Raw genomic sequence first — 26,005 nt, forward strand, 5'->3', positions numbered from 1 at the left:
TGTTCTCCCGAGCCTCTGTAAATCCATGAGAATTGACTAAAAACATCCCTCATTCTTAAAGGAGTCCTCCATCATAAACCTTGTGAAAAATTCTCAATCGGCCGCCGTGAAATCGATCGAATTTGGTCATAGATCGAATCGACACATATAGGTTTCAAGTCACAATCGACGAGTCTCCTACATGGATCATGCTTACCAGATAAAAAACGAACCACCACATAAAGTCCTTAAGTAAGGTCCGCTAATTAATCCAAGCTCCAAGGAAACACATAGACGATAACGCAGAACATAAAAAGTTAAGAAAATCCATGAAGTGAAACACCAAGACAACAGCACGACCGCCAAATCAAGCGAACACAAATGACTTTTGTGCTCAATCAGTCGGTGTCGGATCAGCGGGTTTGCCCGAGCCCTCAATGAGGCCGTTGTTCCCTGATGGGTCGTCCAGCGAATGATCATCATCGCCTATGGACCGAGGCAGCGCATCATCGCCTCCTGCAGCACTTGATGATGCCTCAGCGAGCCTGGGAGGTGCTTCAGCTGAATGCTTGTGGCCCTGCTCATTTTGAGCAACACATAAATAAACACATACATATAGATCATTTCAAATACAAGGCTGGAGGTTTATATAAGGACGAGAGAGGTGTGGAAAATATGGAGTATCTATAGACCTGGAGATTGGGAAGCAGATCTGCAGCATTCCCTCGATTGAATGGGAAGGGCTTGCTTGCCATGGGTGGATTTGAGGTCATCTGCTTCAGCCACTGGATTTCCAACTTGATCTTCTCGTTCCTAGCTGTCACAAGAAGCATAGATCAGAAGGTCCTAGAGAAAATATGTCGGTTCTAACAATTTTACTATGTTCATGTCATTGCTACATGCAAAACGAAACCAGTTTTCTCTCAATGATGGTGACAACGATCACGGCCGCCACCATCAAGCCTTTTATACCGAGAAAATTGTTCAAAAGGGCTTCAACAGTGTAGAAAGTAGAAACAGCATTCAAAGTAAGTACTGAAGTAGATAATCTGGAAAAGAAAGCCTTACCATCCTGCTGGTGAAGCCGATTCACCATAGCCTTGTGAAGCTCCTTCAACTCGGCATTTTCATTGCTCAGATCTATGGTTTCCATCTGTTTAATTATCAATGAACAACTCGAAACGCCCGTTAGTTCGTCACAAATATAGAGACTCCAAATTGATAACCAAACCATGTACAGAAACTAAAGCTTGCGATCAAATTCATTAAACTCTTCCGCAAAAAAAAAATTCATTAAACTCAGAGAAAGTAGTATCACCTCCAACGTTGCTAACTCAGCAGCTAGTGCACTCGCTTGGGCTTGCAAGGATTTCACCTTTTGCTTCAACATGTCTTCCTCCGGCCTCTTTTTGTTCCTCGAGTTTTTGGCGGATGAACGGTTCAACATTATTCTACGAGCAAAAATTGAAAAAGAATCACTTAGACTGCTTCATTCGAAAATTTCGATAAGTAAAATGGTGAGGCAGAGATTTCAAATAACTATTGCCTTCATGGAAAGAGAAACACCTCAACATGAATTCTACAAGAACCAATCACAATTTTTTTTTATTGCAAACAGGAATAGAGAAGGAAGCATAATCTGAAACATACCCATTTGAATATGAATTCCTAGAGGGATTGTTAAAAGCTGTTGAGAAAATAGAAGAAAAAGGCCATATAAATAGGATTACCATGAAATGCCTACTAGGAAAGGTAATCAAATTTGATCGAAAATGGAAAATAGACAATAACTACAATGGAAACAGATTTTTCTGGTCAACTCCAGTGAAAAAGATTTAAGCTGTCAATATTATGAATTACCACAAATAACCCCGGAAATTGCGCGTCCTGAGTCGCTATTTTCTCTTGCTTCATTAACTGCTAGATTTCTATCCATGTTTTCTCATGTTAAAGTATCTATTATCGCTTTAACGAGCCTCACATTTATGTGATCTCCGTTCATCTATCAGTTTAAACTCTTGGGTTGGATCTTCTAACACGGTATTAGAGCTAGTTTCCGCTCCGAATTTATTTCGTGTTTGAGGCTCTTCAGTGCCAGTTCCAAAACCATTCTTATTTCAATTTGTGTTTGAAAATGGGTGTGAAAGTACTCCACCTCACTTGCCTAGGATTTCAATGATCATCGAGTCTCCATTTACCTATCAACATAAATTTTTAGGTTGAATTTTCAAAGTGCACCAAAACTCCCACAACTTATTGTGAAAGTGAAATTAAGTTCTAAAACTTTTGAAAAATGCAATCAAATCCTAAAACTTGTCAAGTTTGTGCAATCAAGTTCCTCCGCTAACTCCATCCAATTTGACTAACAGAAAATGCTAACATGACTTTTTTTTATTGCTATTTTAAAACACATGGCGCCACATCAGAAAAAAAAAACTTCAAAAAGAAAAAGGGATAATAGCACAAATGATCCCTGAACTTTGATCAAATATGCAATGTCATCCATAATCTTTTAATTTGTACAATATGGTTCATGAACTTTTAATTTATACAATGCAGTTCCTAAGCTTTGGCACAATGTGCTATGTCATCCCTAGACTTTTAATTTGTTCAATGTGGTCCCTGAACTATTGATAAATGTTCAATGTAGTCCTTAAATTATATGAAAATATTTAAAAGTTCAAGGACCATATTAACAAATTAACAGTTTAAGGACGATATTGCACATAAGACCAAAGTTCAAGGATCATTTGTGTCACTTGGGAAAGTGATGAAGAACGAGATCAAAGCTTAAAAGTTGCTCTGTTCCAATTTTGAGGGAATCCTGGTAAGCGGTTATGTGAATGCTGCTTGATTCTAACACGTTTATGTTCGAGTGATCTCTAGAAAGGATTCTTATGATGATTAAGTGTGACGAAAACCTTTTTAAGCGATTCTTGCAATTCGGTGTTCAAACTGGAGATTATTTTCATATGATATTTGTGGATATGTTGTCTTCTTTAAGATGTTCAATCCACTGATATCATCGAACCTTCCTCTCCTCAGCAAGATGATGGTGACGAGGATGATGATGTGCAGGAGAGATCGCGTGGACACGACCCGTGATTGAGATTCGAGGGGATAACGAAAAGAGTGTGTTGAAGGAAGACAATGAGGAAGAAGATGATGAGGAGGAGGAGGAAGATGGAGTATAGAGAAAGGAGGGAGAGAATGGCGAAGAAGATGACGGCGAGAACGACGGTGGTGGAATGGACGATGATGGCGAGGATGACGAGAACAACGATGTGCATGAGGTTTTGCAGTCGTCTTGCTGACCTCCGGAGGTTTATTCGGTGGACGACAATGTGAGATCGAGCAAAGGCGAATGGGAAGATGAAGGCCTCTTTTCTTTTGTCCCTTTTTCTTTTTTCTCTTTTTGTAATTTTTATCCTCTTTTCATTTTTTTTAATTTTCATTTTTTGTATGTGGCGCTTGGTGGGCGTCGCATTAGCACCACATGTCTTAAGAAATTATAAAAAAGTCATATCACCATTCTCCGTTAACCAAATCGCATGAATTTAACAAGTTTTAGGATTCAATTGCATTTTTTAAAAGTTTTAGAACTCAACTGTACTTTCGTGATAAATTTTAAGGTTTCTAATACACCTATCCCCGAAAGGTTATGTAAAATTTTCTTAAGAGATCGGTCACTGAGTCACGAGGTGGTATTTCTCATTTCGGGATAAACAAGTTCGCTAGCTTATGCATAGTTTACGTTCATGAAGTCCAAAATATGTTCAGAGCCAATAAGCAAGTGGATTTTGATTAATTTTATCTATATCTTTTTAAAGCAGAATTTTACTTAAAAATTTAATAAGCACTTAATATTTTTCAGCTCTCATAAAATAAAATCCAAAAGTACACAATAGCACGCAGATCGTAGTCTATAAATTTGAAAATTGAAATGCTTCTATTCCGAAAAGCATAGTATTGCAAGATTTAAACCCTCTTTTGTGAGCTTGATAGCAAGACACCGGAAGACAGAACAGAAACAATTAGTAAATTGCGACAAGCATTATATGTACATTATTTGAGTATTGTAATTAAAATCTAAACTAGTCATCTAAACTAATAATGTTTTATGATTGTTCCTTTCGTTCGAAAAACGTAAAATGTCCTAAAATTCAAAAAGGAATGCCTGGAGTTCACTTGGCCTTCATACACAAATAATGTGGAGTTTGGTATCTCTAAAGCGGTAAAAGTTGGACAGTCTTTAAATCTTGATCATATAGTATGTGGTTGAAGCTAAAAGAATTAATCAATGATAAGGTCTTGTGGTCTCTCGATATCAATAAAGGTAGACGGTAGACCACATATATAAAAGGAGTAGAGTTCTCATGGATGGAATTACATCTTAGATAACAGTTGAAATTCAAATTTTGAGTTGATTCTGTTTTTCTTCAATAGAATTAGTCAATTCCTAAAACTCGTATTGACGTAGTTTATCTAAGTTCCTGTCCCTAATTAAAATGGATTACTCATTTCTCGTCTGAAGAAAATTTTTCATTAGGATTGAAGCCAATCACTCAGATAAAATTATAGTTTTCCTTCTTTCTCCATTAAACTGCTTTATATGACATCTTACTCAAGTAAAAAAATTTCTTCACACAAAAAAATATTTTGACTTCTTTGCTGCTTATAAATAAGTGTAGGAGCATATAATGTGTACTTATCATGCGTTAGAGCAAAGTAGGTGTTGCAAGTAATTCCTTGTTTTTTTGTGTTGGTAAGTAAGTAAATGAAATTATGAGATTAGACTGAAGTATTAGCATGTACCTCTTTGAACGCCTTGGATCAAGGACCGCTTGTTCTTCGAGAACAGTTTTTGATAGTTTCTTCCATTGCTTCTTGAAATCAGTAGGTAACTCCATTGTGCTCAGCATCAATGATGCTCGAGAGACGTGCGCAACGACTGAATGGTTCATTTCTTATATGAGATTCAGTGACATTTCGTCATTTGTGTATTGTTCGGGGTAAGAGAAGTCAATAAAGCATAGGCTGATATACTTGGAGAAAGATTCATAGTCTTCATCAAGTTCATCAGAATATAATCGATCGTCTTCTTCCTCTGACATGACTTTTGTTTTTGTCCATTTTCATCAAGCTATTCACACAAACATAGCACAAAAACCAATGGCCAATTTTCTTAGATCCAAATCTTAAAGCATATACAAAAATGTGTCATTTGAATAAATGAGATTCCGAAAGTCATTACTTGATTATTAGCTCCGACAAGCGAAGTTTTTAAAACAAGTGCAAAGTTAGAGAAATCAAACATCAAACATTTGGGTGAGAGGAGAGAGAGACCCCAACGAAAGTGAAAGTCAAGGAAATCCTTGTTTGACTTTATAAACGGGAATAATTTAAATAAACATATTTGACTTTGTGTTAAATTTGGTATGAAGTTTGATAAATGTGATAGGTCGTTCCTCCTCCTAAAGATGTTCGTGAATTTTTCTTCTGATGATACATAATGTGATTATAAGTAAATCCACTCTCAATCATGTATGTGTAGGTAAAAAAGTTTTCTTTTCATTCATCATTGAAAAAATTAATTACTTGAGAATGTACAAAGTGAAAATCTTGACTTTGAAAATAATAATTTTACATTCCATGAATGCCTTTAATAAAATTTCCTAACTATTCTTAGAAGGTTAGTGCAATCATCGTCCTTTTTCTTTTATAATGAAATGAACGTATGAGGCTGTAGAGTGGGAAATATATTATTTCACGCGTTTCTATTTTTAAGCAAAGGTCTATTTTTGTACTTCGGTCTTACTTTAACAGTATGTCGCGCTCATTGACATTTTTAGAAAATCAATAATTACACTAATGGGCATTTAAATCATATTATTCTTTTCTCTTCGAGATGCATATTAAACTAAAAAGAAGAAAAATATATATTTTCAACCAGAACCCCAAAAAAAAAAAACAAAAAAGGAAAACAAGATATTTTCCAGGATTTTTTCATTGGAAAATAATTAAGTAAGAAAACCAATTTGCTAGTTTAGTTTATGTATAGACAATCTGCCTGTCCATTATGTAAACCCCATTACTAAGCCAATATAGAAATATCCCTGTTAGTTACTTAAATATCTGAGCTTTCAACATGAAACGAAACTTACCAACTTGCCTTTTTCGCCTGGATATGTTCATCCAACATTTTCAGAAACTCATCTATTTTCTAATTTGGTTTTATTTTATTTTCTGGATTTTCACCATCCCGAAAACGCAGACAAAAAATGCCCTTTTTGGATACAATAGTTCATAGCCATTTAATGCCATTCAACTCTCATTCAAAAATTGTGAAATAACTTAGACGCCGTTTGGTTATGTTTACAAAAACCGTATCTCTGTTTTTTAAAGAAAAAGAATAGTTTTGACATGAAAACACCACTTGCATGGTTTTCAATATTATCAATTATTTAAAAAAAATTAACGTAATCTATGATTTTGAAAGAAAGAAAATTATTTTTCATAAAAAAAAAAATTGATTTCGGTTATCTCTATCTCTAATTTTGGATTAATAGCGGAATATGATTGTTGATATCTTGTATGAGAACTTACTTCTTCTTCTTTGCCACAAAATATTGATGAGAGCCATTAGCTCCTTTAAAATTTTTATGAGGGATGAAATTACTAATTCAAAGATAGCTGCATATGTTTATCATAAATAGTAACCCCTCTTGTATCATGTCGTAAAAGCTATTAGCAATTTTGAAATTTTTGTTCGTCTTCTAATTATAAAGATTTTCTTATGTATGATAAACAATGATGATTTTATATTGAGTTGAAAGTGGTTCTTTTAATGTTAGAGAGAAACAAATGTGCTACTTTTGTTAGTTCTAACTAATTAATATTAATTTGACCTTTATTTAGTTTTAAGTGCTAATATCAATGACAAGTATAATCGGCATTTAAACATGACAAACATAATTTAGTGAAAATGATATTAGATAAACATTTATTGTTCGAGATAACAAATGTACCGTGTTTTTAATCAAGAAAAGTTTAAATAAACTAAAAATAAGTTAAATGATATTACTATTTACAAATGAAAACAGAATCAAAGTAACCAAAGGGGACCTATTATATGGAAAAAAATGTTTATAGAAATCACCCTAATTACTATATTGCTAGTTGCAGTCATCTCTGTGAGGACACTTTGAAATGGCTTTCAAGAGAACTGAGCAGCACATAAAACAAACCAATGTAAAGTAGAAGAAGGAAGTTCAAACTTCAAACTACACGACCCCCTTAACCTATTCTCTCTGGAAACAAGTGGAAAATAAAAAGGGTAAAAAAGGGTCATCACTTCCTAAACTATTGTACGTCCAAAACAATGAGAATCACAAACAGAAGATCAATAATAATTCCGTAACCAACATTCCATCCCTTTCAAACTTTTCGCCGAGATGAATTCCGCAGAAAATATTCGCGATCGCGAAAATAATCAAAACCGCTCCACGTTATAATGATACCAATTCTAATATTCTTGCACTTTCAATCCCTTTCCCGAATGAGCCAAAAATGCCATCGCCTGTCTAAAGAAGGAGATATGCATATTTACTACCTAAGAAAAGTTGCAAATATATATATTTGTAAATATGAGAACGAGAGGGAAAATAAGTGGATCTTCGCAGTCTGATTACCATGATACTAGGTAAATTATGCAAATGTCCAAAGAAATTTATATCAATTTATAGTATTCTAATATTATATGAGGAGAAAATTGTCAAAAAAATTATAAACCTATTGTGCGGCGGCCAAGTTAATCTTAAACTTCCAATTTTACCAATTTAGTTATAAACCTTTTGACAATTTTTCAATGTTATCCATATGGTCAACTTTGGCTAGAAATCGTTGACGTAGATAAATAGTTTAATGTTGGCTGTCCTATGTGACACAGTGACGACAACCGACGCTGACGTGGATGATTATAACAATTTTTTTTCCGAATTTTTCTTTTTTCCCTTTGTTTTTCTTTCTTTTATTTGTTTCTTGTTGGTTGCCAGCCGCAAGCAAGGGCTTCCCTTGCTAGATGTTCCCGACATAGATCTGGGCAAGGGCGAGGACATCTCAGCCCTCGCTTGTGGTTAGTGACCAGCAGAGAAACAAGAAAAAAGAGAAAAAAAAAAAGGAAAGAAAGGGAAAAAAATCAGAAAATTTTATAAACAATAAAAAAAAAATCGTCCACATCAACGCCAACTGTGCCATGTAGGATGGACGGCACTGGCTATACCACGATGTCAGCAATCTCCAATCAAAATTAACTAGATAGACTACATTGGAAATCATAAAAAAGTTTAAGACTAAATTAATAAAATTGAAAAATTTAGGACTGAATTAGCCATCGTATAATAGATTGAGGACTTTTTAGACAATCATCCCATTATATGTGTATGCATTGAACTTGACAATAGAACGGGCATGGAGCAGCTGGTGGAGTTTTGCCAGACCCTACCATTGTGAGGCTGAGAATGGGCTAGTGCCAAGTCCATGTCAAATGACCCAAATTGAGTCGATTTCTAATAACCTTTTTCTTTCCTAAACTTTGATCAAGCCGAAAATGGGCTCTTCGGTTTGTGTGATCCCCTGTCATGCAGAGTACTTATTCTCCGAAAAATTCATGTATGCATATGAAGCATGTGAGCTCATTTGACTCCGCCATTGAATGTTGTTGCCCCACGTGTAACCCATATAATCTAGTGATTGAGATGTATTTTAGTGTTTCAATATATTTCATTCAAATGCATACCTTGCCTCAAACAATTTAGAATTGTTCTCACAAGTCTCTATACATGAAAATTGACTTAAAACACACCTCATACTTACAAGATTCCTCTACTATAGACCTTGTGAAAAGTTCTCGACCGGCCACCATGAAAGCGATCGAGTTGGTCACAAATCAAATCAACACATAAAAGTTTCAAGTCACGATCAACAAGTCTCCAGCCTGGATCATGCTTACAAGATTTATAAACCACATAAAACCCTAAATAGTTTAATTAACGTCTGCAACTTAATCAAAACTGCAAGGATACACAAACGATAATCCTAAGGATAAGAGTACTAAAAATCCATGAAATGAAACCGAGACAGCAATACAATCGCCAAATCAAACGTACGCCCAACTTTTGTGCTCAATCAGTTGGTGCCAAATCAGCAGATTTGCCCGAGCCCTCAGCAAGGCCGTTGTTTCTTGATGAGTTGTCTGGCGAATGACCGCCATCAGTCGTGCACGAGGCAACGCGTCATTGCCTCCTGCAACACTCAATGACACTCCAGCAAACCCCAAAGGTGCTTCGATTGAATGTTCGCGACCCTGCTCATTTTGAGCAATACATAAGTAAGTATATACATACATATCATTTCAAATACAAGGTTGGAGGTTTAAATGAGGCTGAGAGGGTGCGGAAACTATGGAGTATATGTAGACCTGAAGATTGGGAAGCAAATCTGCAGAATTTCTTGGATTGAATGGGAAGGGCATGCTTGCCATGGTTGAAAAGATTTAAGCTGTCTATATTATGAAAATTACCACAAATAACCCGAAAATGGTGCGTCATGAGTTTGATATTTTCTCTTGCTTCATTAACTGCTAGATTTATGTCCATATTTTTTCTTGTTAAAGTATCTCCTATCACTTTAACATGCCTTATATTTATGTAATCTCCGTCCATATATCAGTTTAAACTCTTGGGTTGGATTTTCTAATATGGTATCAAAGCCAGTTTTGCTTTAGAGTTTATTTCGCATGTGAGGCTCCCCATTCATCAATTCCCCGGCCGTGCTTTGTCCGATTTGCTCATGAAAAGGGGTGTAAAAGTACTCCACCTCGCTTTGCAAGGATTTCAATGAGTCTTATATTCATCTAATCTCGATTCACCTATCAACTTAAATTTTTAGGTAGAACTTTCTAAAAAGAGCCGTAAAAAATGCAAATGAGCAATTGGATTTTGATTATTTTTATTTACATTTGTTTGGTGTGGATTTTTACTTAAAACTTTGATAAGCAATTAATATTTTTCAGCTCACATAAAATGAAATTCATGAGTACATAATACCGTGCAGATCATATAGTCCATGGATTTGAAAATTGCAATGCTTCTACTCCGAATAGCTTATTGCAAGATTTAAACCCTTTTTTCTCAGCTTGATAGCAAGACACTGGAATACAGAATATAGAGAAATTAGAAAATTGCGAGAAGCATAGACTCCATAGTTATACGGGTATAATATTTATGTAGGGAAAAGTACCAAAAAAGTTCTAAGCCTATTGTAGATGGCAAAAGAAAAGCTTTTAACATGAGACACCGCTTGCATGGTTTTCGAGGGATAATTGTCCAAAAAAGTCCTAAACCTATTGTGTGATGACTAATCCATCCTAAACATTTTAATTGTAACAATTTGGTCCTAAACCTTTTAACAATTTACTATTATAGTCCTTTCGGCCTATTTTGACCGGAAATTACTGATATAGACATTGACAATTCTACATAGTGCGATCAACGCTGATGTTGAGAATTTTTTTTTAAGTTTTTCCTTTTTCTTCCTTTCCTTCCCATTTTTTTGTTAATATTATGAAAAACCCAAAATTGGTACACACGTGACAAATTTATCCAAAACTAAATTTTTGACCATAAAAAACCCCAAACCGGTATACTTGTAACAAATTTACCCTCCGTTAATTTCCATTAAAATGGATTAATACCATGAAAAATCACAAACTAGTATACTGTTGACAAACAGAGGTAAAATCCTAAACTGGTATACCCGTTAACTGTTACGTGTCATCTAACTCAACAGCTTCAAGATAAAATTTAATGGAAACTAACGGAAGATAAATTTGTCATAAATATACCAGTTTGAGGTTTTTAGTGGCCAAAAAATTAGTTTAGAGTAAATTTATCACGGGTGTACCAATTTGGATTTTTTCGTGGTATTAACCATTTCTTTTTCATTATTTTCCTTTACCTATGACTGGCGAGGGCTGCCTTCACCTGGGCAATTATCGCCCTTGCCAGAATCAGCAAGGGTGAGGTCTACAACGCCCTCGCCAGATCTAGGTGAGGGCAACCCTCGCTTCAGGCCGGTGTCGGCCACATACCACACCAATATATCTCGAACTTGGCGGTTTTACTTTACTATGATGATGATACTGTATGGGAGGTCCCATGTAAAAATTGATGTGAAGATGATAAAAGGCTTAACACCTCTCATTTTTATTACTAGTTTTTCATATATATTGAAAAAGAAAAAAATAAAAAGATCATTTTATTCAAAACCTCAATTCTAAAATCCTGTCTCTCCCATTTTACATCTCAGAATGCAAAACATATCCTTGAGTATACTTTAAAGGGAACATGACACAAACAGTCCCTGAACTTTGACTTAATGTGCAATTTGATCCTTGAACTTTTAATTTATTCAATGCAGTCCCTAAACTTTAGCCCAATATTCATTGTGGTCCTTGAACTTTCAATTTGTTCAATATGATCCCTGAACTTTTGGTACATGTTTAATATAGTCCCTGAACTTTATAAAAATATTCAATGTAATCCTTCCATTAATTCAAGTTCATGGACTGTATTGTACATTTTCATATAGTTCAGGGACTAAATTGAACATATACCAAAATTTCAGGGACTACATTAAACAAATTAAAAGTTCAAGGACTACATTGAACATTGGACTAAAGTTCAGGGACTGCATTGAACAAATTAAAAGTTTAGGGATCAAATTATACATTAAGCCGAAGTTCAGGGACTGTTTGTGTCATTATCCCTACTTTAAAATGGCTTTCAATACAACTGAGCAACACATAAATCAAACAAATATAAATTAGAGAAAGGAAGTTCAAGCTACACAACCCCCTTAACCTATTCTCTGTGGAAACAAGTGGAAAACAATACATCAAAAGGAGTAAAAATAGGGTCATCATTTCCTAAACTTTTGTATCTCCAAAACAACGAGAATTACAAACAGAAGATCAATAATAATTCCATAACCAACATTCCATCCCTCAAACTTTTCTCCTAAATGAATTCTGCGAAAAATATTCTCGATCGCGAAAATAATCAAAATTTGCTCCACATCATGATGATACAAGTTCCAATTTTCTCGCACTTCCCTTTCCTGGTTAAGCCAAAATTGCCATCACCTACTGAATTTTATAATTAAAAAAGAAAAAGAAAAAATGTATCCATATTAATTAACTAAGAAAAATATAAAATTACATAAATGAGATTGGGAGGGGAAATAATGTAAATCTTGGCAGTCCAATGTCTATGATATAGGGTAAATCATCCTTCCAATATCATAATAATGTATCAAAGAAGCATCGCCAATGAAGTCATATCTATCTCCCATCTTTTTCCTTTATTCATATTTCAAAAGAAACTTATATCTGCATATAGTAGGTGTGTCAAAAACCAAACCGAAAACCGGAATCAAAACTGGAACCGAACCAAAATTTCATGCATTTTTGGTTTGGTTCGGATAATAAAAAAATATCCATTCTTTTCTTCCGGCTCGGGTTATTTCAGTTCGGTTTGGTTAACCAAACCGAACTCAAATTCTCAACAAAAACTAAAAGCTCTTTCTTACTCTGTCGCGACCTAAAAAAAAATCGGGTTTTCGATCTTAGGCTAATGGATTACTAAATCAATTAAATTAACTAACCTAGCTCGAGTTCTCCCAAACTCTACCAAATCGCAACTGAAGTCTAATTGTGAGCATGCAAATATTTTCAATGGGAGTCGCCACTAATCATTTAAGGTAGGTTGATTAGAAACCTAAATAAAATAGCGGGAGTACTATTTTATTTCTGCGAACCAGAAATTATAAATTCGGGGACTTGGTTACGCTAGATTCCCTAACGCCCTTTCGGTACCAATTTTAAGAGAAATACTCAATTGGACAATTTTGATAAATCCTGACTTAGAGTTCAAAGGTGCAGAAATTTTCTTTTTTGATTTTTTATTTATTTAAATGAAAGCTAACCTATATATAATGATGTGCAAAAATTGACATGTGATTAATGCAACCTAACATGCAAACTATATGTCATGCGACGACGTGATCTATTTCTAATGACGGGCATATTATTTTTTTTGTATTTTTTCTTTAATGAAATTCGGAATTAAAAATGCCAATTATCTAAACATGCAATTTTAAACTAAAGAAATTAACCTATTCTAGAGTAATCTTCAGTCGCCACTAATCATTTAAGTAAAAAATATAACCGCTAAATCTTTCGAATTAAGTTTCGATCTGAAGCCTGACAGATCGATCTTAAAATTCGAAATACCCGCTATGGAAATAACTCTATCTAAAGCCTGATAGATAGATTTATTTCCACGTGTGCGGTTGCGGATTAGGAAATTTTCCTAATCGATCACATCTTAAAAAAAATTAGATATCTTAAATATCTTGGATATATTCAAAAGATTTTGAAAATTCTAAATTCTATCCAAATTTGAAAAGTAATAGATATCCAAGATTTCAAAAAAGGAAATAAAATCCTAATTGAAATAATGCTTATTATCCAAATATGCAAAATTAGATATCAATAAGCACAAATTAGGCAACCAAATATTCGAATCAAATCGGGATATGATAATTACCTGATTTACAGATTTCTTTCCTAATTTGAATCTGTAGCGGATCGGGATTGCGGATCGGCGGTGCGTCGGGAGCGGCGGCGTGACGTCGGGAACAGTGGCGGCTAGCGACGGGAACGGCGGCGCGGCGGGCGTCTCCGGGCAACGGCCAACAGGCGGGGACGGGCGACTCTCCGGCGGCTGTGCAGCAAACATCGGCAGCACAGGCGGTGGGCTAACGGCGGTGCAGGCGGCTCCGGCTGGCGAGCGGTGGTGCAGGGCAGCTCTGGCTGGTGAGCGGCGGTGCAGGGCAGCTCTCCGGCGGCTGTGCAGCGAGCAGCGGCGACACAAGGGCGGGCGAGCAGGATGTCCAGCGGCGGTGGTGTGCGACGAGGCAGCCGGCGCAAGGCGTGCGTGCAATGCGGTGGCACACGGCGGAGACGGCACAAGCGCGGCAGAGGGAGCGCGCGCGGTGGCACGCGGGGGGCAAGCACGCGCAAGTGGGAGAGGACGGAGGCTTCGCAGGCGGGCGGTGGCGCGGCAGGCGTGCAGTGGCTGAGGGGCGGAGCAGCTCCGGCGTAGTGCGGCAGGCGGTGGCGCGGCAGGCGTGCAGTGCGGCGCGGCGGGCGGTCTCCTTCTCTCTCTCTCTCACTCTTCTCAAAATTCTCTCGTATGTCTCTCTAAAAATTCGATCTGAAAAATTATGAGAGCCCCCCTCCCCCCTTGATTATGAGACATAAACATATATTTATAATGTAAACCTAGGTCAATTAGCCGGGCTTTCTAGTCCTAATGGGCTTAGGTTTAGGCTTTAATTTAATTCTAAGTGGGCCGAATTAATTTGGGCTTTTCTTTAATTAAGCATAATGGGCTAATTTAAGCTCAAATTAAGACAACCAAGCCCTTTTGTGTGTGATTTTCGGCCCATGCTTTCCGAGTGAACCGAATCTCGTTCGGTGCCCGAGCTCGATTTACGTGATGAATTTTAAGCTCGCTTACCACCGCCGATCCTATGCGAAATGCAGTTAATCTATATGAACCTAAACTTTATGCTATGCGATTTGTAATATTTTTGTTCAGGGATTAAAATTTAATCCCTAATTTTCTATGCAATTAATCACTAAATGATGCGCCGAAATTTAGGTGTCAACATACTCCTCTCGAAATCGCCATGAGAAATCCTAATATTCGGTTTTCTCATCCGAATAGATCTAATCCTTGGTTCATATTCGATTTGGCTCGAGATTCGGTTCAGTTTAAGCGTACACCCTAACGGTTCGATTCGTTTCGAATTTTCAAAAAATCTGAATTGAACTGAACCGTTGACATCCCTAACATTTAGTAATCTAATACTATATGTATATGCCTTGAGCTTGATTATGGAACGGGCGAGGAGAAAATGAGCCTAGTTATGCTAGACTTTGCCATTATCGGGCCAAGAACGGGCTTGTGCCGGGCCATGTCAGATGACCCGAATTGGGCCGATTTTTTTTTTAACCTTTTTCTTCCCAGAACTTTGGTCAAGCCAAAAATGGGCTCATTAGTACACGCTATGCCCTGTCATGCCCAGTACTTTTTTGCTGAAAAAATCATGTATGCATCTGAAGCAAGTGAGTTCATTTTTATCTCTGCCATTAAATGTTGTCACTCCACGTAAAACCCACATAATCTGATAATTGAGATGGAGTGAATTTTCATACAAAATTTAGCTTAGTTTTTCAATATATTTCAATTCGATGCGTACCTCGCATCTAACAACTTAGAATTATTCTCACAAGTATCTATCAGTGAAAATTGACGAAAAACACACATAATTCTTGTAAGAGTCCTCCACTATAGACCTTTTGAAAAGTTCTCGATCGACCGCCATGAAAGCAATCAAGTTTGGTCACAAATCCAATCAACACATAAAAGTTTCAAGTCATAAACCACATAGAACCCGGAATAGTTTAATTAAGGTCTGCAACTTTATCCAAATTATTAGGAAACACATCAACGATAATCCGGAGCATAAAAAGTTCTAAAAATTCATGAAATGAAAACGAGACGGCAACATGACCGCCAAATCAAACGTGCACCAAACTTTTGCGCTCAATCAGTTGGTGCCAAATCAGCAGGTTTGCCCGAGCCCTTAGCAAGGCCGTTGTTCCTTGATGAGTCATCCGGCGAATGATTGTCGTCAGCCATGCACTGAGGCAACACGTCATCGCCTCGTGCAGCACTCGATGATGCCCCAGCAAACCCCGAAAGCATCTCAGCTGAATGCTCGCGACCCTGCTCATTTTGAGTAATACATAAATAAGTATATACATACATATTATTTCAAATACAAGGTTAGAGGCTTATATGAGGATGAGAGGGTGTGGAAAATATGGATTATATGTAGACCTGACGATTGGGAAGCAAATCAACAGAATTTCCTGGATTGAATGGGAAGGGCGAGCTTGCAATGGTTGCATTTGAGGCCATCATCCTCAGCCATCGGATTCCCATCATAATTTCCTCGTTCCTAGCTGTCACAGAAAGCATAGATCATCAGTTCTAGAGATATATGTCATATATTTCTACGATTTTACCATGTTTATGTCATTGCTACATGCAAAACGAAAACAGTTTTTCTCAATGATGGCGACAACGACGACCACCGCCACCATCAAGCTTTTTATACCGAGAAATTGTTGAAGAGGGCTTCAACAATATAGAATGCAGAATCAAACTTTAAAGTGAGTTCTAAATAATCTAGAAAAGAAAGCCTTACCATAGTGCGAGTACGCGCGATTTCCCATAGTCTTGTGAAGTTCCTCCAAATCGGTGTTTTCATCAGTCAGATCAATGGTTTCCTTCTGCTTAATTATCGACAAACAACTTGTAACGCCCATCAGTTCATCCCAAATATAGAGACTTCAAATAAAACCATGTACAGAAACTAAAGGTTCGGATCAAATTCCTTAAACTCGGAGAAAGTAGTATTACCTCAAAAGTTGCAAACTCAGCTGCTCGTGCTCTCACTGAAGCTCGCGTAGATTTTGCCTTTTCCTCCAACAGAAATTCCTCCACCCTTTTCATGTTTTCAGATTTGGTGCCAGATGCACGCTTCAACATAATTCTAGGAGCAAAAATTCAATGAAAATATTTTTTTATCATAAACTGGAAAAAGAAAAGGAAGCATATTGTAAAACATTACCTAGTTGAATACGAAATCCTTAGGGGAATTATTAAACAAGTTCGCTTGTGTGGAGTTTAGTTTCATGAAAATCCAAGATATGTTGAGGGAGCTGTAAAAATGCCAATAAGCCAGTAGATTTTGATTATTTTGACTTATATATGTTTGGAGTGGATTTTTACCTCAACTATGATAAGCACTTAACATTTTTTTCAGCCCATACAAAATGAAATGCAGAAGTACATATTACCACCCAGATATTACTCTAAGAATTTGAAAATTGATTAGCTTCTATTCCCAAAAGCATAGAATTGCAAGATTTAAGATCTTTGTGAGCTTGATAGCAAGATGGCGGAAGACAGAACAAAAATAAGCATGGACTCCATGATTTTATTTACAAAATGCGTATATTATAATCAAAATCTAAACTTGTCATATAATTCAATTAGGTTTTCCGATTGTTCCTTTCACTCAAAAAACTTAAAATGTCTTTCAATTGAAAACAAGATACTTTCAGGTAAAATTATAATTTCTGTCTCCCACCTTTCTTCTACTCCAGCAAATTGTTTTATATGACTTCTTATTCAAGCGTAAAAAAAAATTTTGCACAAATTTTTTTGACTTCTAACGGTGCTTATAAGTAAGTGAAGGAGCCTATACGTGTACTAATCATGTAATAGAGAAATTTGGGTGTTGCAAGTAAGTCCTTATTTTTTTGGGTATCTGTTGGTAAGATAGTAAATGAAATTATGGAATTAAATTGAAGTATTAGTATGTACCTCTTTGAACGCCTCGGATTTGGGATGGCTGATTCTTTGGGAGCAAATATCGATTGCTTTTTCCGTGTCTTCTTTAAATCAGTAGATAACTCCATTGTGCTTGGAGTCGGCAACGTGCGCGGGATAGGCACGACAATTGAATTGTCCATTTCTTGCCTGAGAATTATTAACATCTCATCATCCGTGTATTGTTCGAGTTTTGAGAAGTCAACAGGGCTTTGGCTCATGAATTTGGAGAAAATTCGTCTCCTTCTAAAATATTGAGTTCATCAAAAGATATATTTTGCATAGAATTTTTTTAACTTCTAACGGTTCTTATATGTAAGTGAAGGAGCCTATACGTGTACTAATCATATAATACAGAAAACTGGGTGCTGCAAGTAATTCCTTGTTTTTTCGGTTATTGTCCTGTTGGTAAGAAATTAAAAGAAATTATGGAATTAAATTGAACTATTAGCACGAACCTCTTTGAACGCCTTGGATTTAGGATGGCTGATTCTTCGAGAGCAGATATCAATTGTTTTTTTTCTGGATTCTTTAAATCAGTAGATAACTCCATTGTGCTCGACATCGGCGACGTGTGCAAGACAGGCACGACAATTGAATCGTCCATTTCTTGCTTGAGAATTGTTGACATCTCATCATCCGTGTATTGTTCGAGTTGAGAGATGTCAACAGGGCTTTGGCTCATGAACTCAGAGAAAATTTCGTCCCGTTCTAAATCATTGAGTTCATCAAAAGATAGATTGTCTTCTTCCTCAACATGATTTTTGTTTCTGTCCATCTCCAACAAACCTTTCGCACATACATAGCACAAAAGCAACAGATGATTTTCTTAGATCCAAACCCTAAAGCAGCTATTTGAATAAATGAAAAGTCAAAAGTTATCACCTGATGATAAGCTCCGACAAGTGAAGTTTTCAAAACAAGGTGCAAAGTCAGAGAGGTCAAGTGTTATGTATTTGGGTGTGAGAGAGAAGGGAACCCTAAAAAATGAAAGTCAAGAAAATGCTGGAATAAGAGAATGAAATCATTGCTTGAGTTTATAAACAAGACTAATTTAAATAAGCAGATTTGGTTTTACATTTAATTTGTTATTAATTTTGTCGAATATGACAGGTTGGTCCTATCCTAAAAACAGATGTGCATGAATTTTTCTTCTAATGATATATAATGTTCTTTGTCATTAGCCATTCTCAACACACATTTTCTTTGTCAATTATACATGTGTTGGGTAAGAAAAAGAGTAAAAGGGCTCCTCTTTTTGTTCATAATTGAAAATTTAGTTCTTGAGAATGTAGGAAGTGAAAAGCTTGAATTTGAGAAAGGGTAATTTCTCATTGTATACTTAGAGGCTGGTGAGAATCATCGTCCTTTATTTGTTAATCACCAAATGAATGTATCGGGCAGTGACGCAGGAAAATCGTTATTTTTCAAGTTTCTATTTTTTGCGCGGAGGTTTATTTCCGTACTTCGGTCTTGCTTTAACGGTACGTCTTGCGCACATTGACAATTGTGGAAATCAATAATTACGCTAACTGACATTTAAATAAAACAATTACCATGATTAAAATGCGCAAATCTTATATTATTCTTTTCTCTTCGGCACGTTTTTACGGCATGCAACAATCTAGGAGAGGCATATCAACCTCAAAAGGAGGGCGAAGAAAAAATATTTCTTCAACCAGAAAAAGGAAAAACAAGATATTCTCAAGGATATCTTATTGGGTAATTTGCTAGTTTGGTATCTATATAGACAATTTCCCACCTATTTGCTCTTTAGGTAATAAATCTAAGGTAATGTATAGACATTCGGCATGTCCGTTGTGTAAATCTCATTATTGAGCCAATATAGAAATATCCCGTTAGGTACTTAAATTTCTGAGCTTGCAACATGAAACAAAACTTACCAACATACCTTTTTCGCCTGGATAAGGTAATCTAGCATTTTCAGTAGCTCATTTATTTTCTTGATTTTCACAATCCAGATAGTACTCAAAAAAGGATATCCTCATTGGATAGTCTAGTTTATAGCAATTCAGTGCCAACCATCTTTCATTTGAATTGTGAGGTAATTTGGGTATGTTCATTTCGGGCAAAACTTCGTGATAAAAGAAAATGCTTTTTTATGGAAATCATTTTCAAACGAAGATGTTTTCCCTTATTTAGATTAAGGACTTCATTTACCTTATTATAAGCATGTATATTTTCTTTATGACTAATCATTTTTAGCAAACAAACGCGCGATAGTCTGAAAACTAATTCAAAATTCTTTCACTCAAACAAATATAACTGTTTGGTTATGATTACAAAAATCGTTTTTCTGTTTGTAAAAGAAAAAGAAAATAGTTGCTACATAGATCCTGTTTGCATGGTTATCGATAGTATCAACTATTTGAAAACAAAACTAACTAATCTATTATCTCGAAAGCAAAAAACGATTAGGGTCATGCTTTTTTCACTCCTACTATGGCTAAAACACTCTCTCTTATTATGTTTTGACAATATTAACTTTTGTAAGTCCTATTTTTTTAAGCATTTTTCATTGCTTTTCTTCGTTCTCTTTTCTCGCAGGGCCACTTTCCTTCTTATCATTTATTTTTCCTTGTTCTCTTTGTTTCTAAAACATCCCCTCTCATGTCAATAATATGTGTTGAAGCCCAGATTTGCAGAAACCTCCTCTTCACCAACTAGTCCTCTTCCATCTCTATTTCTTCAACTCAAAACTCAACTGTAAGTAAAAAAACCATTCTCATACCTCTTCACTCCCATTCCATCCCTTTCGCTTTGTGTTATTTGTTTTCTCATTTCGCATCAAACTCTTCGATTGATCGATCATGAAGACAAGAAAAAAACCCCATTAAAAATTCAGATCTAGGAGCTAAAGCCCTCGCCCAAAAACTCATCAAGCTCATCAGCAATGTCGACTTCTTCGTCTTTGTCTTCTTGGTCCTAATTGTCACCGTCATTGCCGATTCGCCATTACCTACTAGCCTCCATATACATGGCTCGAGTCTTCCCCCCTCTCACTAAGTTGTTTATGCAAACCGAAAATGTGATCGGCGAGGATTTGCCCCTCCTCACCCTTGCGGTCTCTCCTACTTCCACGTCGATCTCAATGATCGAGCTGTTGCCACTAGTGATTAAGGGGACTAAAGAGGTGATTGTGAACTCAACTCTCAAGTCCAAGCCCTAATGCGAGTTGCTTGTCAATTATTCGAATCCCCGTGTTTTGATAGGCGTTAAGTTCAATGCGAGAGCCTTTAGATTTATTGTGTTCATGGGTATCAAACTTCTGTTAACGATAGAAAAACCGATGAGTGCCACATGGCCTAAACGACAAGTGACAAAGACAAACTACAAAAAAGAGTGTTCTTTTCTTTTCTTTTCTTTTTTTTGATAGATACCACCAAGGCTTAAACCATGACTAAAATTAAGAGGGAAAGGAGAGAAGTAATGAAGAAGGAAAAAAATGGGACCCACGAGAAAAAATATAGAAGAAAATAAATGGGACACCACAACCAAACAAAAAAGGATGCTTAAAATAGATAAAACCTACAAATGTTAATATTGTCAAAATACTGTGATAGGGAGTGTTTTAGTTATAATAGGAGTGGAAAAAAACCCACCCAAACAATTATTCTCCATTATGGAAAAGTGATTCTAGTTATCTCTATCTATAATTTTGGATTAATAGCGGAAAACAATATGCATTCCTGGAAGAATTGTTAAAAAGCCAATGAAGCAAACAGAAGAAAAAGGCCATATAGATACGGTTATTATGAAATGCTTACTAGGAAAGGTAATTAAATATAGGGAAAATACCACCAAAAACTCTAAACTATGTCACTTGTGACAAAATTAACCTTGAACTTTTTTTTTTGTGACACGAAAAACTCCAAAATATGCCACTTGTAACAAATTTACCTTGAACTTTTTTGTATGATACAAAAAACCCCAAACTATGTTACATGTGACACATTTACACCACAATACTTTGGCCCATGGACATTTTCGTCTTTTTCCTTTTTCTTTTTTTTTTCTTTTTTTCTCTCTTCCCTCCGCCGGCCATGGCGGAGGGAAGACGGCGAGGGCTGCCTTCACCAAATTTCCAAACGATACATAGAAGGCTGGTGACAATCATCGTCCTTTTCCTTTTCACCAAATGAAAGTTTTGGGCGGCCGTGCGGGAAAAACATTATTTCACACATTTATATTTTTACACGAAGTGTTTATTTATGCACTTTAGTCTAGCTCTAACGGTAGATCTAGCCCACATCAACATTTGCAGAAATCAATCATTACGCTAAGGGGCATTTAAATAAAACTATTACAATGAAAAAATAATGTGCAAATCCTATATTACTATTTTCTCGGAAAAATTACCAAAATAGCCTGAATCTATTGTAATTGTGCCAATTCAGTCCCAAACTTTTTTTTTTTGCCAATTCAATCCTAAATCTTTCAGTCCATCCGGCCACTTTTGACCAGCCGGCACTGACGTGAACGCCGGCCAACACCAACCGTCCGGCCAACGCTGACATTACAAATTTTTTTTTTTTTTATTTTAATTTTTTTCCTTCCCTTCTTCCCCTAGCCGATTTCCGTCGGCAAGGTCAAAACCTCACCGGCCACTAGTGAGGCTTGCCCTCACCAGCACTGGCAAGGGCAACGACCTTGCCGTCGCCGGGCGAGGTCGAGCCTCACCATGGCCGACCTCACCCGCGACGGTGAGGGCAAGCCTCACTAGTGGCCAGGGAGGTCGACCTTGCTGGCCCTAGCCTTTGGCCTATCCGGTGATCGGCCAGGGGAAGAAGGAAAGAAAAAAAAAAGGAAAGAGAAAGGAAAATAATTAAAAAAAATTGTCACGTCAGCGTCAACCGGACAGTCGGCCAAAAGTGGCCGGATGAACTGAATTGGCACAAATGTAAAAAGTTTATGACTGAATTGGCACAATTACAATAGATTTATAACTATTTTGGTAATTTTCCCTTGTTTTCTCTATGCCATGTGCTTACCGTGTGCGAGGATCTAGTTGCATATTAATCTAAAATGGACAAAAAAACATATTCCTTCAACCAGAAAAAGGAAACAAGATCTTTTTAAGGATATTCAATTGGGTAATATACAGACAATTTCCCTCCTATTTACTTTTTTGGTAATATATCTTAGATGTGCTAACATTATCAAGTAACTAATTTAGTTTGTATATAGACAATCTGCATGTCGACGTGTTAACCCTATTATTGGGCTGATATGGCAATTTACCTGTTAGGTACTTAAATATCTGAGCTTGCTACATGAAGCAAAACTTACCAACATACCTTTTTCACCTGGATATATTCATCTATCATTTTCAGAAACTCATTTATTTTCTTATTCAGTATTATTTATGTTTCTGGATTTTCACAATCTTGAAATGCTGGAAAAAGATGTCCTTTTTGGATAGTACAGTTCACAGCCATTGAATGCCAACCGTCCCTCATTCGAAATTAAGAAGTAACTTAGACCCAGTTTGATTACGTTTGCAAAAAAAAAATATTGGTATTTCTATTATTGACGGCAAAAGAATAGTTTTTAACATGAAAACACCGCTTGCATGGTTTTCAAGGGATAATTTTCTAAAAATTCCGAAACCTATTATACAATGATTAATTTGGTCTGAAACATTTCGAATGTGACAATTTAGTCATAAACTTTTTGACGACTATCAACTTTCCGGCCATTTTTGGCCAAATCGTTGACGTGGACATTCCATACCTTTCAAACTTTTCTCCTAAATAAATTCTACGGAAATATTCGCGATCCCAAAAATAATTAAAAGCAGCCCCATGTTATGATGATACAAATTCTGATATTCTTGCACTTTTCTTTCCCGGTTGAGCCAAAATTGCCATCACTTGCCGAATTTTATAAAAAAGAAGAAGAGGAGAAACATATACATATTAATTAACTAAGTAAATATATAAATACAAAAATGAGATCGAGAGGGGAAATAATGTAGATCTTCGCGGTCCGGTGGCTATGATATTAGGTAAATCATTCTTCCGATATCATAAAAATGTGTCAAAGAAGCATTGCCAATGAAGGTATATCTATCTCCCATCATTTTCCCTTATTCACTGTGGAATCTGATGGAAATATATTTACAAACTTTTCTTTCTTTTTTTTTATAAGAAAAAAGCGGGGGAAAATGAAAAAGTGAAAGATGAAATTCTTGTTATCCATATAGACGAGGGCATCTTGTAATTGCACGGCTAAAGGAAGAGAGAAGAGGGAAGCTTACAAGGTTTAGAAGTAGAATCTTCAAAACAACTCGAATCGTCCACGCGTAGTCCACCTCTCTCTCTCTCTCTCTCTCTCTCTCTCTCTCTCTCTCTCTCTCTCTCTCTCTCTCTCTCTCTCTCTCTCTCTCTCTCTCTCTCTCTCTACATCTGCAATTGCGAGTTCAACGTCTCCTGGTTTTTGGTCCCCTCATGACGTTGTCTTGTCACTAACAATGTATTCAAGTTCTTTGGTGAAGAACATCAGGGTTTTACCCGGTCACCGTAACTTTGTGTTGAGATTCACTCATCGGTACTAAACTGCCCCGCGTTGCTTGTTCACGGGATTTCAATGGGCCTAGTATTCATGCAGCCTCCTTCCACCTACATACTCGAGTTTTTGGATTGGACACTCATTCTACGCGTGCCGTACAATTAGCGACACCTCCTACTGCATGATAAGAAAGCTCTCGTTTATCAGAACATATGCTTGTGTTGGCCGTGTCAAATGACCCAAATTGAGCCCTTTTTTTAACCTTTTTCTTCCCAGAACTTTGGTCAAGCCAAAAATGGGCTCATTAGTACACGCGATGCCCTGTCATGCCCAGTACATTTTTGCTGAAAAATTCATGTATGCATCTCCAGCATGTGAGTTCATTTTTATCTCTGCCATTAAATGTTGTCACTCCACGTAAAATCCGCATAATCTGATAATTGAAATGGAGTGAGTTTTCATACAAAATTTAGCTCAGTATTTCAATATATTTCAATCCGATGCATACCTCGCATCTAACAATTTAGACTTGTTCTCACGAGTATCTATCTATGAAAATTGACGAAAAACACACATCATTCTTGTAAGAGTCCTCCACTAAGACCTTTTTAAAAGCTCTCCATCAGCCGCCATGAAAGCGATCGAGTTTGGTCACAAATCCAATCAACACATAAAAGTTTCAAGTCATAATCAACAAGTCTCTTGCATGGATCATGCTTACTGGATATATAAACCACATAGAACCCTAAATAGTTTAATTAAGGTCTGCAACTTTATCCAAATTATTAGGAAACACATCAACGATAATCCGGAGCATAAAAAGTTCTAAAAATTCATGAAATGAAAACGAGACGGCAACATGACCGCCAAATCAAACGTGCACCAAACTTTTGCGCTCAATCAGTTGGTGCCAAATCAGCAGGTTTGCCCGAGCCCTTAGCAAGGCCGTTGTTCCTTGATGAGTCATCCGGCGAATGATTGTCGTCAGCCATGCACTGAGGCAACACGTCATCGCCTCGTGCAGCACTCGATGATGCCCCAGCAAACCCCGAAAGCATCTCAGCTGAATGCTCGCGACCCTGCTCATTTTGAGTAATACATAAATAAGTACATACATACATATTATTTCAAATACAAGGTTAGAGGTTTATATGAGGATGAGAGGGTGTGAAAAATATGGATTATATGTAGACCTGACGATTGGGAAGCAAATCAACAGAATTTCCTGGATTGAATGGGAAGGGCGAGCTTGCAATGGTTGCATTTGAGGCCATCATCCTCAGCCATCGGATTCCCATCATGATTTCCTCGTTCCTAGCTGTCACAGAAAGCATAGATCATCAGTTCTAGAGATATATGTCGTATATTTCTACGATTTTACCATGTTTATGTCATTGCTACATGCAAAACGAAAACAGTTTTTCTCAATGATGGCGACAACGACGACCACCGCCACCATCAAGCCTTTTATACCGAGAAATTGTTGAAGAGGGCTTCAACAATATAGAATGCAGAATCAAACTTTAAAGTGAGTTCTAAATAATCTAGAAAAGAAAGCCTTACCATAGTGCGAGTACGCGCTATTTCCCATAGTCTTGTGAAGTTCCTCCAAATCGGTGTTTTCATCGGTCAGATCAATGGTTTCCTTCTGCTTAATTATCGACAAACAACTTGTAACGCCCATCAGTTCATCCCAAATATAGAGACTTCAAATAAAACCATGTACAGAAACTAAAGGTTCGGATCAAATTCCTTAAACTCGGAGAAAGCAGTATTACCTCAAAAGTTGCAAAATCAGCTGCTCGTGCTCTCACTGAAGCTCGCGTAGATTTCGCCTTTTCCTCCAACAGAAATTCCTCCACCCTTTTCATGTTTTCAGATTTGGTGCCAGATGCACGCTTCAA

General features: G+C 36.7%; 3 protein-coding genes across 3 annotated transcripts; all 3 read right to left on the bottom strand.

Annotated features, from left to right (window-relative positions):
* Window positions 1-309: 309 nt before the first annotated feature.
* LOC130137756 (uncharacterized) lies at window positions 310-1,422 on the bottom strand. The gene is made up of 4 exons (XM_056309843.1): window positions 1,298-1,422; window positions 1,048-1,132; window positions 672-796; window positions 310-556 (listed from the first exon to the last, which is right to left on the bottom strand). Exons 1-4 carry the CDS (start codon window positions 1,367-1,369, stop codon window positions 374-376), a joined length of 465 nt encoding a protein of 154 aa, XP_056165818.1. The 5' UTR covers window positions 1,370-1,422; the 3' UTR covers window positions 310-373.
* A 14,145-nt stretch (window positions 1,423-15,567) lies between these two features.
* On the bottom strand, window positions 15,568-17,705 carry LOC130134986 (uncharacterized). The gene is made up of 5 exons (XM_056303130.1): window positions 17,565-17,705; window positions 16,596-16,728; window positions 16,381-16,465; window positions 16,011-16,135; window positions 15,568-15,896 (listed from the first exon to the last, which is right to left on the bottom strand). Exons 1-5 carry the CDS (start codon window positions 17,657-17,659, stop codon window positions 15,714-15,716), a joined length of 621 nt encoding a protein of 206 aa, XP_056159105.1. The 5' UTR covers window positions 17,660-17,705; the 3' UTR covers window positions 15,568-15,713.
* Window positions 17,706-24,851: 7,146 nt separating this feature from the next.
* On the bottom strand, window positions 24,852-26,005 carry LOC115676231 (uncharacterized). The gene is made up of 4 exons (XM_030599108.2): window positions 25,880-26,005; window positions 25,665-25,749; window positions 25,295-25,419; window positions 24,852-25,180 (listed from the first exon to the last, which is right to left on the bottom strand). Exons 1-4 carry the CDS (start codon window positions 25,970-25,972, stop codon window positions 24,998-25,000), a joined length of 486 nt encoding a protein of 161 aa, XP_030454968.2. The 5' UTR covers window positions 25,973-26,005; the 3' UTR covers window positions 24,852-24,997.

The sequence above is a fragment of the Syzygium oleosum genome, unplaced genomic scaffold, assembly GCF_021117445.2.
Source record: "Syzygium oleosum isolate NSW1041296 unplaced genomic scaffold, Sole_v2.1 Sole_v2.01, whole genome shotgun sequence".
Lineage (NCBI taxonomy): Eukaryota > Viridiplantae > Streptophyta > Magnoliopsida > Myrtales > Myrtaceae > Syzygium > Syzygium oleosum.